This window comes from Ptychodera flava, chromosome 17 (genome assembly GCF_041260155.1).
Source record: "Ptychodera flava strain L36383 chromosome 17, AS_Pfla_20210202, whole genome shotgun sequence".
NCBI lineage: Eukaryota > Metazoa > Hemichordata > Enteropneusta > Ptychoderidae > Ptychodera > Ptychodera flava.
The window spans coordinates 6208076-6225183 of record NC_091944.1 but is presented as its reverse complement, the minus strand read 5'-3'; the positions used below and the strand labels follow the sequence as shown (position 1 = coordinate 6225183).

At 37.9% G+C, this 17108-nt stretch overlaps 2 protein-coding genes across 5 annotated transcripts in view; one reads left to right on the top strand and one right to left on the bottom strand.

Annotated features, from left to right (window-relative positions):
* The first annotated feature begins 287 nt into the window (after positions 1-287).
* On the top strand, positions 288-8501 carry LOC139115254 (zinc finger protein 431-like). 2 transcript variants are annotated; one of them, XM_070677236.1, is made up of 3 exons: positions 288-377; positions 950-1037; positions 2022-8501. In XM_070677236.1, exons 2-3 carry the CDS (start codon positions 978-980, stop codon positions 4431-4433), a joined length of 2472 nt encoding a protein of 823 aa, XP_070533337.1. In that variant the 5' UTR covers positions 288-377; positions 950-977; the 3' UTR covers positions 4434-8501. The 2 variants fall into 2 exon arrangements, with proteins under 2 accessions (XP_070533337.1, XP_070533338.1); XM_070677237.1 differs by lacking the exon at positions 288-377 and adding an exon at positions 545-716.
* A 2883-nt stretch (positions 8502-11384) lies between these two features.
* LOC139115252 (uncharacterized) overlaps positions 11385-17108 on the bottom strand; it is a 17217-nt gene continuing 11493 nt past the window's right edge. For all 3 annotated transcript variants that reach the window (XM_070677230.1, XM_070677231.1, XM_070677232.1), the window contains exons 12-18: positions 17000-17094; positions 15753-15881; positions 15300-15414; positions 14500-14652; positions 13580-13730; positions 13118-13203; positions 11385-12792 (exon numbers count right to left, since the gene is read on the bottom strand). In XM_070677230.1, the coding sequence (XP_070533331.1) occupies positions 13585-13730; positions 14500-14652; positions 15300-15414; positions 15753-15881; positions 17000-17094 (638 nt within the window). In that variant the 3' untranslated portion in view covers positions 11385-12792; positions 13118-13203; positions 13580-13584. The remainder of the gene's footprint in view (positions 12793-13117; positions 13204-13579; positions 13731-14499; positions 14653-15299; positions 15415-15752; positions 15882-16999; positions 17095-17108) is intronic.

Below are 17108 nucleotides of genomic sequence, written 5' to 3'. Positions count from 1 at the left end.
TGAAGTAATATGTGATGCACATAAAAATATAGTGTCGGCTCATAAAATAATTTTCTGTAGTTATAAAATAATCATGTACCCTAACTTCCTAATATACTACTATCTGAAGACTTAAGTCAGCTGAAGCTTTCCATAGATATCCATGGCGTCAACGTCGCCTCGTCGGCAGGCAACATAGCCGGTTCGGCACGCGGCATCGCGGCACCCCATTATGTCGGTGACAGTGATATATATGCAAATTCTTATGTGAATATAACGCAGGCGCACTAAAATTCGTCCGGGGACGTAAACAGCTCATAATCCACTTCCGGTAATGGCAGCGCCCATGGAACGCGATTGACTTGCTTGAACAAATACCAAACGCCATAAACAAGAAGGTTAGTGTAGTATTGTGTTTATTCATCAGCAGTGATAAATCGGCACGACCAAATGCAGTAAGAAGTGGGATTTTACATCAAAACGCCACGCCATCTGCGGCGCGCTTTAATTTTGATCGCTGCAGGACACTGGACAGGGCCTAGGCACTGTAGCTGGCAAAAACCAATACGCACTGACCACCTCACCGTAGAGCTACAATTTTGCAACTAATGTCGGTTTTGTTTCATCATTTGAAGTACATATGTGTTCCTGAACACCAGTACGTTCCCTGAGCGCAAAACTATAGAAAAAGTGCCCTATCGAACAACCGATCGCATCCAAAATGAGCTCCCTCACAAGTAAGATTTCTGTACGGTATTAAATTTATGCAGTGCTGAGATTTGAAAGAGACTGAGAATTATGTTGACTTTAGCTGTGGTGTTTTCAGACGGGATTCCTGTCTTTTACGGGCTGGTTTTGACTTTTACGATTTTAAACCCGCCACAACTATGTGGCTCCGCAGTTATGACTTCTGCCAGGTGTCATTGACCTTTGAGTGAATTCACCAGCAGCTCTCTTATTTCATTGGCAGAGATTCAGTTGATACTGGAAACTCCAAGATGTCAAAAGTTTTGAAAGCAGAGGAGATCAAACAGATGAAATCGAGTCTGTTTCAACAGGTATGAATTTCTCAATGAAACCGTCCTCTCTCAGAACAAGAAATGTTGCTAAATATCAAGAAATGTTGCTGAATGAAAATATGACTACAGTAATTCATTTACAAAACAACAAATGAAGTGTGATATTTTAATTTATAAAATACAACCCATTGTATAGAATTGATGGACATCAAATTTATATCAAATTTAGCATATACAGGGTTCAAAATTTATTTATTTGTTTGGTGGTGAAGGTTGACCACCAGATTCAAATTTTTGTGGTCAATAGCATAATGATGGTGATCCAAAAAAATCGGTCTCTATCAGAGTTTTAAGATTCTTGTGGAGGTTGAGGGCCATAGGGGTGGAAGGTGAGCTGATGTCTACGCATATTAAGTTAGTTTACAGCTTTGCAGTGTACTAGCATGACCAACGAAAACTTGGTGGTCAAGATGGACCACCAACAATAGAAACTGGTTGTCGATATGAGAAAATAGGCATTCTTGTGACTGATGACTACCGGTTATTCGGAACCCTGCTATGAAATGAAATGTGTTTGAAATAAAAGCAGATGCATTGCTATATTTGGGTGTTTTTATTATGGGTGCTGGCATGCCATCCCGGTTAATTTTAGTGAGGTTCCCTATTAGGGAGTAATAGTGGGTATATCAATGCAAATTTTGCCATAAGGAAGCAACAAACTTGTTACATGGGTTTTCATATCATTTACTTGAGTATGGAATTAGTGTAAACTTTTGCAAAAATACCCCGGTACTATAGTATTGCATGTATGTGAAGCTCAGCAATAAGCAAATACTTATCCAAAGCATATAATTTGTGGCGTCAATAAGTTCATATTGTAAAAATATTTATGGTGATGATTTAACTGTAGATTTCATGTAATTAAGATGCATCCTGTATGATGTATTTGGTAAATGTGTTCATCTCCTGTCTCATTCCTGCAAAGTCAACCTGCTGTGCTAACATTTTGCTTTTGAACTTCAGGGTTACAAGCTAGTGTCTGAGGCTGGTTGTAATGTGTTCATCAGGGTGACAGACTGCCAGAGTTCACAGTATTATGGCAGTATCGGTCTGCTCATGGAATACGCTTCAGACTCAGGAATGACGCTAACACCAGCAGATACTCTGGTGGACGGCAAAAGTGGGCTTCCAGTGAGAGGAAACATCCAACACAATGCCCCTCCAAAAACGCCAGACCAGTTCAACTTGGCGTCAGTTTCGGAGAGTGACTTGATCAGTACGGCAGCCATGCCATCAAGACACAAACATACACCAGCTCAGACATCAGAGCTGAATGAAGCTATCCAGAAATGCATCACAATACTTGATGAAGACCATTTAGGAGAGACCATAGAAGTTTTAACTGAGGATACGTTCTACAATAATGAAGTAGATAGAATATCCAATGATAGTGACAATGACAATCAGAATATTGCAGATGATGAAAGTGACAGTGAATGTGGTGAAAATAATCAAGACAATGCCAAATTGAAGAGTAAGCAGGAAGCTATACAAGACAATGAGAAGCCCAAATTTGGTGAAAACAGTATGGAATGGTCACTTACTTTTGACCAACAGCGTGCCCTAAGCAGTACACACACAGACGAGAGTGTGTCACCAAAAAAGAGAAAGGGGATCCAGACAGTTGAAGAGACACGTACGATTTTATTGACTAAACATCCAAACAGTGATCTGTATGTGTATTCAGGGAGGAACGCTGATGATATGAATGTTGACCATTCCTACTTCAAGAAGTCTTCGAATGAGTCAAATGATTTGGAGCAATGTGATAGTGTTACAGACGCAGACACTCCACTTGATGTGTCTGGAGAGACTCAAGCTAACCATATCATGGGGAAAACACAGACTGTCAGGAGCGAGAATTTTGTACCACAGCAAATGGATGAAGAACATGAGAAGACTTGTGTTGTCATTGAAGAACCGGTACTCATGGAAAACTCACTACTCCAGCCAGGAGAGTTAAATAGCGATTCAAAAACGTTGAAAGTACGCAAAACCAACAAATCTGTTGATGAGAAAAGACCATTTGTCTGCCAGACATGCAATGCTTCGTACGGCTCAAAGAAGAGTCTTGTTAAACACGTCAAGGCTGAACACTCTGAAAGTGATCCGTACCGCTGCCAAGTGTGTGGCCGGGGCTTTCGGCGCTCCACAGCGTTGCTTAGGCATAAACGCTCACAGCATCCAGAGTCAGTGAAGTTCAGCTGTAGGCTATGTCCAGCAAAGTTTCCCCTCCAAAGTGAACTGAGGGCGCACAAAGCCACTCACAAGGAATTGGATGACCTGAAGTGTGCTGTCTGCCAGATTTGCCTATCATCTCGCAATATGCTAAAGATTCATTTAGAACGCGAACACCCAGATGCACCTCCACTTACAGATAAGAAAAATGAGATACCAAGAGAGAACCACAAATTTTACTGTGATCTATGCAAACGAGGCTATATGCGTAAGATGACCTTTGAAAGACACATCCAAACCCATGAAAGAGAAAAAGTAACATTTTCATGTTCACTCTGTGACAAGACGTATATGAGGGAGGACTCATTAAGAATACATATGCAGAAAGTCCACCCAGGAAGTGTAAAATACTCCTGCCATGTGTGCATTGCAAAGTTCAACACTTGGAATGAATTGAGGAAGCACAAAGAAATCCACAAGGTCAATGGAAGAATCAGGTTCAAGTGTCATATATGTGACAAGGCATTCTATCACCGGACCGAGATGTTATACCACGTAAAGGTGAAACATCTTGGTCTATCTCTTCCAGGATCAATTTGTCATGTGTGCGGCAAGATGTTGAAAACTGAAGTCTGCCTTAAAAGTCACATGAAATTTGTGCACGGCTCAGAAGCCAAGAGCGTAAAGAATTACAAATGTCTGTGGTGCGGCCAGTTGTTTGTCAGCAAAGCACAGCTGAGTGTCCACACACGCAGCCAACACACCAATGACAAGTCATTGCAGTGTACAGTTTGTCCCCAAGCTTTTGTCAGAAAGTGTGACCTGGAAACTCACGTGAGAGACGCGCACACGGATCGCGACAGCTGCACCTGTGAAATTTGCGGCTTAGTGGCAGATTCTCAACATAGCCTCCAAGTGCATGTGTCACAGAGTCATAGGGAAAAGATGGTACTCTGCCAGATTTGTGGTGAGATTTCTAAAAGCAAAGGAGACCATAGAAATCACGTAGAGTTGGTACACAACAGAGACCGAAAGTATGCCTGTCGATTCTGCCACAAAAAGTACAAAACTGCTGCATACTTGAAAGTGCATGAGGGAATACACACTGGTGTGAATCGATACAAGTGCAGTGAATGCTCATATGCCACTAATTTTCATCACAATATGCAAGTACATGCAAAAGTACATTTGAAATAGCATGCTGTGTACTCCTGATCGACGAATAGGTTAATCAGCCAATCAGTATGTTGTTATTGTTTTTATTTGGCTCAACTAGTAAGTGCTGCATGCACAAACAGGCATCTCACCACAGAACAGTTTGTGGGTCAGTGCAACAGCCAAATATTGTCTTGCATGTGTCAATGAGGTTTTCCTTCAAGAAAAGATCTGGAAATTTGTACAAAGTTTTGTAAATTTCACCCAAAGATGAGGAATGTTTTCCAGTGATGAAGAAGTCAGAATGTTGATTGTTGAGAAGATCAATTTGAGAATCTTCGTTGATCATTGCATCAATATTGGATAAAGCCAATGGTTCTTGAATGCAAAGTGAAAACACTTCAGTTGTAAAACTTTGCTGTACTTTGTGAATTTGAACCATAGTTTGACATGATGTGATGTGAAGGTTTTCAGTAATGAAGTTTGACCAAAGTTTTTTCTAGTTGTTCTGTTCGTAACATGCAGCTTCTACTTCATGGTCAATTACCTGAAGTTTGACACGTCAACTCTGCCTGTAGTTCTTTTACTGGTTCCATGATGCAGAGCATGCTAGGGTATAAAACGCATACGTTATGCATAGAACTTTTTAGCTGTAGGGTACACGCAGGGTATGTTACTGATAGAACTCTAGTGTAAATTATGATGATGATGGACATAATATACACAGGACATTATTTGGCACTGCAAATTTTGTCATTCTTGTATAACAATCTGTTGTACAACACAAAATCAGTAAGTTTTCATTGTTTTTAGTGTAATATACAGTGTTTGATGCAGCAATGGCAATGCACTGTGGAATAACCGGGGAATTGTCTATAGGCAGTGTCACATACCGGTATATTTCGCTTTGTAAGAAGGGGGACTGTAGAGAGCGCCCTCAAGCAACAGATCTTTCAGTCGAAGAACACTGTATGGTATCGGCAAGGCAAGTCCCCAGCATTTCAACACACATTAAAAGAAAAAGAAAACGGTATCAACATTTTACTGGTACTGCCAACTAATTGAAATATCATCAATACTTACAGCTGTATTGGTCCTTTAAGTCTCCTTTATGTTCATGTGTTTCACTGCTGTGAAAAGCCAAGTGTTCAAACCCCAATGACCATGCTCTAATATAAGGCGCTGTATGTACCACTGATAACACAATCAAGCCACTCTTCGTCACGTTCAATCGTTCCGGAAGAATGAGAACAGTACAGAACTACCAAAGTTTATTTGGTCTCTCAAGAACAAGGACCAGGACTTTGATGTAACAGGGTTTATTAATGACAGGGAATTGAGTTACTCTTTATGCAAGCGATGAAATCTTTGTCTTTCAGAAAAGCTACACATTATCAATGTTGATAAATCTACGCTGTTAAAAACCTCAGGTGATTTCAAAGTGTCGTCATCAAAACAAATATTATTAGCTCACATTTGGTATACCAATGTGAGGTTATCGTATAAGCTGAATCAGTCCATTTGCATCTGATTTGCATGTCTGTATGTATTTACGTATGTATGTATGTATGTATGTATGTATGTATGTATGTCCGTCCACGTCAAAAACACCTAAACCGCAGCACCTACTGTCTTAGTATTTGGTGTACAGGTGCACCTAGGGGTGGAGATGTGAATTTGTTCAAATGAACTTGTCAGTGTCAAAATATGCAAATGAGGGGAAAAAAGGAAAAACCCTGCAAATTGCTAAAACTCTGTAACCGTTGGTCAGATTGGGTTGAAACTTAATGTGCAGGTTCCTTTAGGTATTCCAAATTAGGTGTTTAAAATTTGGGATGAAATTTGCATGTTTCTATTTTTGGGGTAATTTTTTCAGTTTTTAGTCAAAAAATGTTTTTCTCTGAAACCACTCATCTGATTGCTTTGAAAGTTGGTATACATGTTCCTCAGGATGACCTCAGTCAAGTTTACACAAATTGAATTGAAATTTTCATATTTGTAATTTTGGGGCAATTTTCCGAATTTTTGGTCAAAATTTTTTTTATTCAAAAACTACTTATTTGATAGCCTTGATATTTGGTATACAGGTTTCTAAGGTCGATCAAAATCAGTTTTATGAATATCGTGAAGATATTTCGAATTTTGTATTTTTGCTGAATTTTTGGTTATTTTTCTCATTTTAAGTAAAATTTCTTCTTCTCTGAAACCGCTAGCCCAATTGCTCTCAAATTTGGATTGGATGTTTGCAAGGGTGTTACCCTTCTAATTGTTGAAATTATGACAAAATTGGAAATATTACTGTTTGGGGGCAATTTTTGTCATTTTTGGTCAAAAAATCTTAAAAATTATTTTCTTTTTAAAGCCCTTGGACAGACAGCTTTTATATTTGGTGTACAGATGTCTAGGGGTGACAATAGTCAGATATGTGGAAATTGTCCTGAAATATACAAATTTGTATTTTTAAGACAATTTTAAGATAATTTTAAGACAATTTTGGTCAAGAAAACTTGTTCTCAAAATTACTTGTCTGATAGCTTTGTAATTTGGTACAAAAGTCCCGAGGGATGTTATAAGATAAATTTTCTGCTCGAAGTGTTGGGAAACCCCCAAATTTTTATATTTTAGGTAATTTTCTCAGTTTGTGACCTTAAATGACCTACACCAACCCAGGATATGTTGTGAGAGAGTTTGGAAGGCTGTGAACATAATTTTGTCGTATTTAATATCAATTTGTAGTTAAATTTGATCCAGAAAACAAAGGTATAAAGGTATAAAGCAATTTTTTTCATTGCAAACCAATTTTTGCAATTTTTGCATGTAAGACACACAAGAACTGATGAGAAATTTGGATCCAGGATAATTCCAGATGTCGTAATCCCCCCCACAGTGGAAGGCATTTCGCTATCTGTAACTGATTTAAGTGCTGTTTACATTCGAATGATAGCACTCATAGCATTAATTAAAAACTCCCCACGGTTGTAAATAGATTTCCTGCCAGCTGGTCATATGTAAATATGGTCAACCAAGGGGTGGAACATTCAATATTCAGGAGGGGGTAGGGGCTAGAAGATTGATGAGGTAGCATTACTTTACCAGATCCCTTGTACATTTTTTCCCACTCTTTATTTTTTCCGCACTCTCCCATATTTTCTTTTTGTTAAGCTTCTCTGGCTAATTTTTTTGTTGACATTTGCTTATGTATGTAGGATCTGCTTGTCCCATTGCTATAGAAGTTGATATGCATGTTCCTAAAGATGACCTCCAGTACCTAAGTTGCAGACCTTATTTGCTTTTGTCATTCTTGTTTTTCTGGTTTAAATATTTCTTGAATTTACCAATTCAAACCGAATGTGAGCACACTGTCCTTGACGGTATTTTTTTAATATCTTGTTATCTTGATACCACTTTCCAGCAATTGCCCTCTTATTACATGGTTTTATTATGCAGCAGTCAATGTAATCCCTGAGAGACCCCCACCTCGGGCGATACGGGACAAATGTAGGGGATGAGACAGTGTTTGCCATGAAACTGCCCGAGGGGGTGGGGTAATTGCCTCATATTGATCCCCCTGGTCACTTTCACGGACAAGTGTAGAATTTATGAATGCCCCACCCATTGGGCTAGGGGAAATGTGGGGGATTCATTTACTCCTTTTAGATGGGGATTTTCCATATTGTCTTGCCCCAGGGGGTGGGGCATTTGACAAATTTCATAAGACTAATTTCCAAATCCCCCACAATGCACCGAGGTGAGGGGGGTTGACATTGACTGCTGCATTATACAGACCACATTCTCCATGCAACTGTGGTTAATTGTGTTTCTGTTGAAGATCTTGTATAGTCTAGACTCTCTTTGGAAGGTGTTGATCAACAAGTTGAAGAAATTTCTCGCCAATGTTAGTTTCCATATTGTTACTGAAAAGGAGGCTTGAACCAAGTGATGTTACATTTCCTGTTGATTCGTTTGATTGTGGGTTGTCGTTGAGAAATGTTTACTTATGGCATCAGGGATTTGTTTAATTACAGCTGGAAGGTCGGGACGTTGAGATGCATTTACTTCATGCATGTATATACCACTTAATTGACGAATAAACAAGATTTTTCCAAACAATGCATGTTTCACTTGTTGTTCTCCTCCACATCAGCTCTCCTTGGATTTTGAATGTATGGTAGAAGATGTTTCAAATAAGTAGAAAGTTTCTCAGCACTGCTCCCTTCTAAAGGAAGTTCAATTTTATTTTGATGTATTTAATGTTTGTTGTGACAAAGCAACCACATCCTCTCAACTTCAAAACTGTAAATTGTATATAGCAAAGGAAAGTTTTTTGTTCCTTTTATTAGTGAAGGAAAAGTTTTACTTTTTTTGTGATATCATATTCACAAGCTCTTTATTCATAGTAACTTTCGTTCTACAGAAAGGCTCTTCTTCATCTTTTTTGACCATTCAGAATCAGAACAACTCAATTTTCCCCCAAGACCAATTCATATTCATGAGAGATACTTAAATTTGACATCTCTGCAAACGGTAGCCAACATTTCCCAATAATTTCAATCCTTCAAAACAAGATGATCTCCATTGAACATAAGGCCCACAATCTCATAAAGTAATCTTGCCTGTTGACAAGCGTAGTTTAATCAGTCACAAAAACATCAGATGTGAATTTCATTCAAGTGAGTCAGTTTCTTCTTGTGATCAGGACAATTGCCTGCAGCGTACAATCAACTGATAAAAATTTATTTATACAGTTTCAAAAACTTCCGTTAGCGGCTCCCCTTTCCATACTTTCTCCTTTCTTCGCTAGAATATAGTGCATTTTGAATTAATACTAACACTAGTTCTAAAATCCATGAAGCTTAGCTATGATGTGGTTCGAAGTAGTGTCGACAAAAAGTGACAATCTTTACTCAAGGCAACTTTCACTGTTCTCTTTCAAAATAAAGAATAACAACAAGCGATTAAGAAACAAATAACATTAAAATTTCTGCAATCCCTGCCTAACTTTATGGGAAAAATAAGATTGTGAAAATTTTTAGAAGGGCAGATCAAAAAACTATTGTAAACAAATTGAGATTGCGTCCTTTTCACGCAGTGAAGTTCGGCAGGGAGCGAAGGGGTAAAGAAATACTTCCCTGTAGTTTCACTTTTCAAGCTATTTTGTCTTTGCCTATTATGTCGTCTGTTAATAGTGCCAGACTTAGGCTGCGTTCACAAATAATGATGAGGGAGGGGGCTGGAGGAATCGCGATTGAAATCTTCTTTTTTCAGATGCCCCCCCTCAATACCCTAAAAAAGTTTCAAATGCCCCCCTCTATATGATCAAAATTTTTCAAGTCCCCCAACTATCACAGGCCCGCATATTTGTAAAGGATGTGCGCGCAGAAATAATAAACACGTATTGTATATCAATTACCGTGTCTGACCCTAATCTGTTTGTCACGCTGAAATTTTGAGTATTCTCTTTGTCAACACAGCTTGTATGTGTGTAGTGATTATTGTTTATTGTTTACAAATGAATTCTAGTCCGGACTTGAATACAATTTTCAACAATAACAATGGAGATTATACTCATATAGGTTGTGTTGATATGCTGAATACTTGGCATTAAATTACAGTTTTGGGATTCAATGCAGAAAGTGTCGGGAAACCACAAAACAAAAGTTCTGAAAATAGCCAAAAGATACAGCTTATGGAGCTTTAAGACATAGTTAATGACTATATGGTTCAATCTATCAATTGTGATGAATATCTGAGAAAACTGGAGGTTCCTTGAGGTCGAACAAATTTCGCACAGTTGCAGCCCATGGGCCTTTAATATTAAATTCCAGGGATTGAAGCACAGGAGACGGTTCAGGTTCAGTGCACCATTTCTCATTTCAAGACCAAAACCAGACTATAATATTTAATGATGCTATTTATTTTCAGGTCTCTAACTTTGATATTTGTTGTTTTATTTAAAGTGTTTGGTCCCAGAGAACAGAAAAAAGGGTAGAGTTACTGTGAAATTGTAGGTAAACAACATGTATTTTTTTCATCCCCGTGTTACACGTCGCGAGGTTGTGGCTTTCAGGTTTTCGACTTTTTTCAGTAATTTCTCTCAATGACCGGTCACCAGGGAGCTCCTTTACCGTTTATTTATGAATAATAAGTTGTGTACCTTCCTGTTTATTTACGAATTCATGAATATTTTAAGCGTCCACTAGTTTTACGGACGACATCGTGACACTGTGTCTTTGATCTTCAACCCTTTCCTTATTTTACTGCCTATGGGACGGCTGTGGTGTTGACCCAATCAATTAATCCGCTGATACGGACAGCGGATTAGCAAGTTGGCAATGTTTTCGGAGCAATTTAATTACAGTGGTGTATACACAAGTTGGACAGGAGATAAGGACTTGTCGGTAATATATAAAGCAGTCAGACGGTGTATAGTTGAACTCTTTAATGAAACCTCCCAATGCAGTCCCATTCAGTGGACAATTATACTTGTGTCAATATCTCTGAGTAAGAACATTTCTGTGAACTAATTTTAATCTAAATATAAAATCATGAAAATAATGTCAAAAGCTGTAGCTTATGTGCCTTTTTGTGCATCTTATTACCAATTATGCCGTTTTATATATGACAGTCAAAGTCTGGCTGATTAACATAAATACGTGTATAGAATGGACCAGGTGTCATCAAACATTTCCATAAGAACTGTGGGAAGTTTTTGGGTAGCTGAGGGGGCTTGATGTATCTGGCATTTCAGTTGAGAAGTATCAGGTGTGCTCAGAACCGTCAGCTCCTAAAACAAACTGACATAGACTAATGGCCCATCATTGTGTTTGTTTGCTATACATTTAACAATGTGAAAGATATCACTAGTACTGTGGTGTAGAAAATACCACAAATGCTTCAGTGGACGGATACTAGTGGACAACACATCTTATTGTATCTCCTCGGTTACAAAGACTGAACTATGAAATTTAAAAACACTTTAAGAGATGATATCACTCTGCTTGCATATACTTTCTTCTTTTTGTTTCATCCATGAAAATATTCCTACTGAGGTTGCACATTTGCACAATTCCAAGTTCCTTCATAACCTACATAAAAATCTCATATTGCATCAAAATATTTCAATTTGATGGAGACGAGCCCTCTTTTCAGGGCACAGGGTAAAATGCAATACTGTCCCTTTCTCAAAATTGAATTGCCACTGTCCACGGTTGACATGATACGTGTGTATAATGACCTTACAAATCTTTTCGTTGGTGTTCGTCTTTTGGTCAAGCAGATACTAAGTCATGAAAATATATGCCTATACACCAGCTGTATGTTGTAGACTGTCTACAGTCCTTCAAGCCCTCTTTATCTGAAATACTGAAGCAGCCACTGTGGCAGGTGCCATAGAGTATGTTTGTCCCTACGAGAGCTGAACTGCAGTCCACAAAGGCACATGTTGCTGTCGACAGTCTATAGCTGCAGGTATGAAAGAAATTATATCTTTCATCTGTTCTCCCTGTGAACGAGGCTAAAGGCAGTGTGCCCTTGGCTGACTTTGGCGTCAGTTATCTTTGATTCAAGAAAACGTTACATTTTACATGCCTTGTTTTGGAGATGACTAACAGAATTCTCAAAGAATTCATAACTTGATAAAAGAGTTTGGAAATCTCAAATCTATGAGGCCACATTGGTTTGAGGTAACTTTATAACAGTGCTGATAAAGATAGAAATCTTGACTTGTACACAAGCAACAAATATGTGACCATAGAGAGAGCTTGTCTCCTCATTTGCATATTCTCTGTTTTATTTAGAAGTAGTATTTTTCCCTTTCACTATACATTTATAAAGATGCCCTGGACAAATGATAGAAAAATTTACAAGCATATCAGATGCATGATTCATCATTGTTCATATTATTGTAGGTCTAAAATGATTTGTCTTATGTATTCCTGTGTTAACATTACAGTAAATATAACATTTCCATAAAATGTGTGGGATGTGTATTCCTCTGAGAGAGAGAGAGAGAGAGAGAGAGAGAGAGAGAGAGAGAGAGAGAGAGATGTGTAAAGTAAGTAGGAAAGCCAGGTAAAATAACTTTTTTTTGACCTTTTTTTTATAAAGACTAGAAAGACAATGATTGATAAAAAAATATAGATGCATTGAGTGACAAACAGTAAAAGCTTATCATATTATTGTGTGCAAAATGGAAGCTGAGTTCTTTCACTTATAAATAACAGATGGTTTGAGTTCTCTGCTCCAGCTGGTAATTCTTTGCGGTGTGAAGTCTTCTGCCATGATATCTGAAGGCACTGGATGATGGGATAGCAGTGACAGTGATGCGGCTCTCAGGCCTGTCTGCACACAGAGTGCAGGGCTGTATCCTGTCAACATGCCATGGATGAAACCAGAAGCCAAACTGTGAAAACAAAATTAAATCAATAAATCTGATGTGGCACTGAGGGCGCCAGTACTATCTTCAACAATCCAGATCAGGGTACTCGCCACTGTTGGAATAAGTTTCTTTTTCAAAAAAAAATACCAAGGTTACAAGAACTGTTTCTTTTTAACATACATCTTTGCTATCTGCTTTTGTCGTTGAGTAACACATTGTGCAATACTTCTGAAGAGAGAATAGGACCGACATTAAAGGGATATTTGAGGAAGATTCATATTTATTTAGTAAAATGAGAAAACAGAGAGATAGAAAAACATTGAGAACACCCTCTGTAATTTTGACTCACCAGTCGCCAGCACCAGAAACACTGGTCACGCTGCTTCTTCTGTATGCTGGAAAGTGTACAGCTGAAATCTGACCTGAGTTTGATTCCTGGAATGGGAGAAAACTTGCAATTAGCAGAAAAGTTAATTTACAGATATTCAAGCAATAGGAGTGAGAATTTTAGAAAAAGTTTAAAAGTCCGTACACCTTTCTGAAAAATGAAGGTCCTGATCATGTTCCGAACAATTTTTCCTTTATTGAACAACTTCTCAAATGTTGATGATTATTGTCTATAATTAGCATGATTCAAAAATCTGCACTACCAGATAAGCATTTTGATGCCTTTTGGAAATATTTCACACCATTTTATTGGCATTTTGAACTTGGATGTATATTCAGGTTAGGATTCAATTTCTTTTCTTGATATTTCTTTCACGTCATTCACTTAATGATACGATTTACGTTTGACGATTTTCATATTCACCTGAGTCAACTGCTTTCTGTTGATGAGGAAGGTTTGTCTTTGTGTGAGTTTCTGCAGACCAACACTCCATCTTTACCCAGAGTCACCAGAACACAGTACACATGCTGAAGTACCATTTGACACAGAGCAATCACTTCTTCAATTGTGTGACCTTTGACATTGTAAACAGAGATACCAGTGGCATATTTTACAATTCCCATCATATATATCATTTGTTCATATGAAGACAGTCTGGAAGCAATTCTTCTGTATCCTCGTTAGATTTGTTTTGATTAAGGTGATTCACCACAGTTCAAAATCTGTCATTTTGCTCTTAAGGAATGTTTGCGATGAAATGAATAAGTAAGAAGAGGTAAACTGAAGACATTAGAATTGCAAACTTCTGCAATTACAGAGATCTACAGTACGTACGTTGATTTCGAACCATAAAGAAAATTATGATGCAGTATTGCTTATGGGAAGAACAACTGATGATTGTCTGATGTTGGCAACAAGTTCATAGAATGGAAGAATCACATCATAGAACGATGAGTTATAACAAATGTATGTTGAAGGCTTCTGGCCTGTTTCTGCTTGTTGTCCATGATGGGGATTGTATAGAAATGTATCTACATTGACAAATTAACCTAATTTTTTCATGTCTTAGAGTTGACATCATTGAAATTCAGAAATGGCAAGCTTTCACTTCAGAAATACAGTAATAATGTATAGTGACTTCATGGTTTATATCAAAATGCATGGGTCTGTGTCAGTTCTGAATTTGTCGTCAAATGTTCAAAGTCATCTTTAATTATTTTGTAAAGACCTTGTTTACTCTATTATTATGCACTGTATCTATTATTTGTACAAAAATTAAAAACAATTTTAACATTTTGAGAGGGCGTGGTTGGGAATACAACTGACAAATCATAACATGTTACCTGATTGGTCCGTTGAAGTACTAATATTTTCATCGAGCACAGAACATATATTTCTCAGCTCACTGATGTTAGGTGATATGTAAGTGATAGATTTTGAGGCACCTGAGAGAAACGGCTTTTGTCCCTTCTTAACACAGGTAGGTTCAAACCAGACTGAAACAATTAAAGATGAAATCAAAATAAAACTTACAGGGACAACCTATATCATATCATCAGAATTAATTTTGGCGACTGGAATTTAGAGCAGTCTTGTCCACACAAGAACCTCTTGTAAATCTTAAGTTGTCAAAATCAACAAAATCAGTGCAATTCAGCATATCCTGCTATGAATATCATCACAAATTGAATCTATTAGGTGTTTTGGAATGGGTGAAAATTACATTCCTTTCTAAGTGACATTCACGGCTGATAATGGAAAATGATCAAATGTCTGACTTTTTGTGACTTCACTTCGAAACCCCTGCCAACAGCAATGAAAATTGGAAAGATGAATACAGTTTATTTGACCTTCTCTTGTCAGTGTTAGGGGAACAATAAGCGGACAGGGTAGGGCTTGAAATGAGTAGTGGTACCTATGAGCACCAATGTTTCGATATTGAGTACCATTCTTAATTTTGGTGCAGCATGCATGCTCAACAACTTGTTTGTAAGCTCATAACCTGATCACCCCAATATCCTATAAACCGGTCCAAATCACCTTTGATAACAATGGGTTAGGACCAAACCGTATTTGTGAAATAGTTAAGAACTGAAAAGGCTGTATCACTCACATTATTCTGGAATATATATAGATATCTTACCAGGTACACCATAGTGATTGCACAAGTCACATATATAGTCAATGGTATCCATTGGTATATTTCCGTCCATACAAACTAATGGAGCTGAAGAAATCTCTTTCTCAAATTTTCCAACCTGGTGAGAGTTATGGAAAAAAGTTGGACAAAACTATAAAGACAGACGAATTGTAGAGTAAGAAGCTGAAGACAAATCAATCAATGGACATATTGAATTTAGTATTTTGTGTTGTCAAATTTAATCAGTATGCAAAATAAATTTTGACAGATGTGTCAATATATTTATCTCATATTGGAAACAAAAGGAAAGACAACATTCTATGCTAACATTAGAAAATTAGGATATTTCACTATCTTGGCCATAGATGAAATTTTTCAATTTCTAACCAATATAACATATCCTTTTCCAAAACTAGACAATTAAAATATTCAGAATCACTGAATTCAAGTACTTACAAGCTGTGGAGTTATCGCCATGGTGATATCAGTATCACCTATTCCCAGTAAACACTCCCCTGCAGAATCAAGAACCACACAGTAGGTTGCTGTCTGCTGATTGGCTAACTTCTGAATGTAGCTTGTATCCTTGGAAACAAAACATGACATTATTTTTCAGGTGGCTGTAAAACACATGCCCTTTACACTAAATTAAGACACCACTCCCTTGAAAAAGTAACCTTTGACAAAAGAAAATTAACATCCTGGTATTATATGTACTAGTGTATGCACACAGGTTACCGTAATGTTGCTTGGATAGTCGTTCGAGGCGGGCGGCCGCAGGTCGCCGTTTACTTTGAAAAAATAGAAAGGTCAGACACCGATTTCAGACAAGCAGCCTAAAAGAAACAAAAGAAACAATCTGGCGTCAAATAAATGATCCCCGACTATCACAAATACCTTCAAATGTTTATTGCTCCAGTATGGCCGGCCTAGAAATGTTACATGTGCCGAAATTTGGCAATATTCACTTCCTTTGGATTCCGCACACTTGCCTGTATCCGCCATACTGAATTCGAACTAACTTACCCACATTCAATGCGAAGTCCAATTAAGTCAGTATGGCGGATACAGGGCAAGTGTGCAGAATCCCCAGGAAGTGAATATTGCCAAATTTCGGCACATGTAACGTTTCTAGGCCGGCCATACTGGAGCAATAAACATTTGAAGGTATTTGTGATAGTCGGGGATCATTTATTTGACGCCAGATTGTTTCTTTTGTTTCTTTTAGGCTGCTTGTCTGAAATCAGTGTCTGACCTTTCTGTTTACTTCCAAGTAAACGGCGACCTGCGGCCGCCCGCCTCGAATGACTATCCAATCAACATTACGATAACCTGTGTGTATGCAGTAGTATGGGGCTGACACAAAGAAGTTTCCAACAAATTCCAGTATCGAAAAGAGGGTTCAGACATGTGTCCTCAGTTAGAGGAATACCGCTCTAAACAGCGTATTTTGGACACTGCACTGGTGAGGTACAATTGTTAACACACGTGAGAAATGAGCTTCAGGTTATTTTTAGTGTAATTTTTTACTGAAAGAATTACATTTGGTTGTGAAAATTGGTTTTGATTTGCTTCATTATTTGTGCATCTCAATCAACTGATTATCCAAGGTCTTGATGATCTTCTACAAAATATGACTACCATTCATGACAGTTGACAATTTTCTACTGACAGCAGCTCTGAGATATCTCCAGATGACTTACCATGTGTCTGCAATAATTCAGAAGATTCTCTGCATTGCTGTCTTCTCCAACAGCTGATATGAAAATAGGCAGAGTACCAAGACGACTCAGACAATCTGAGAAAATAGAT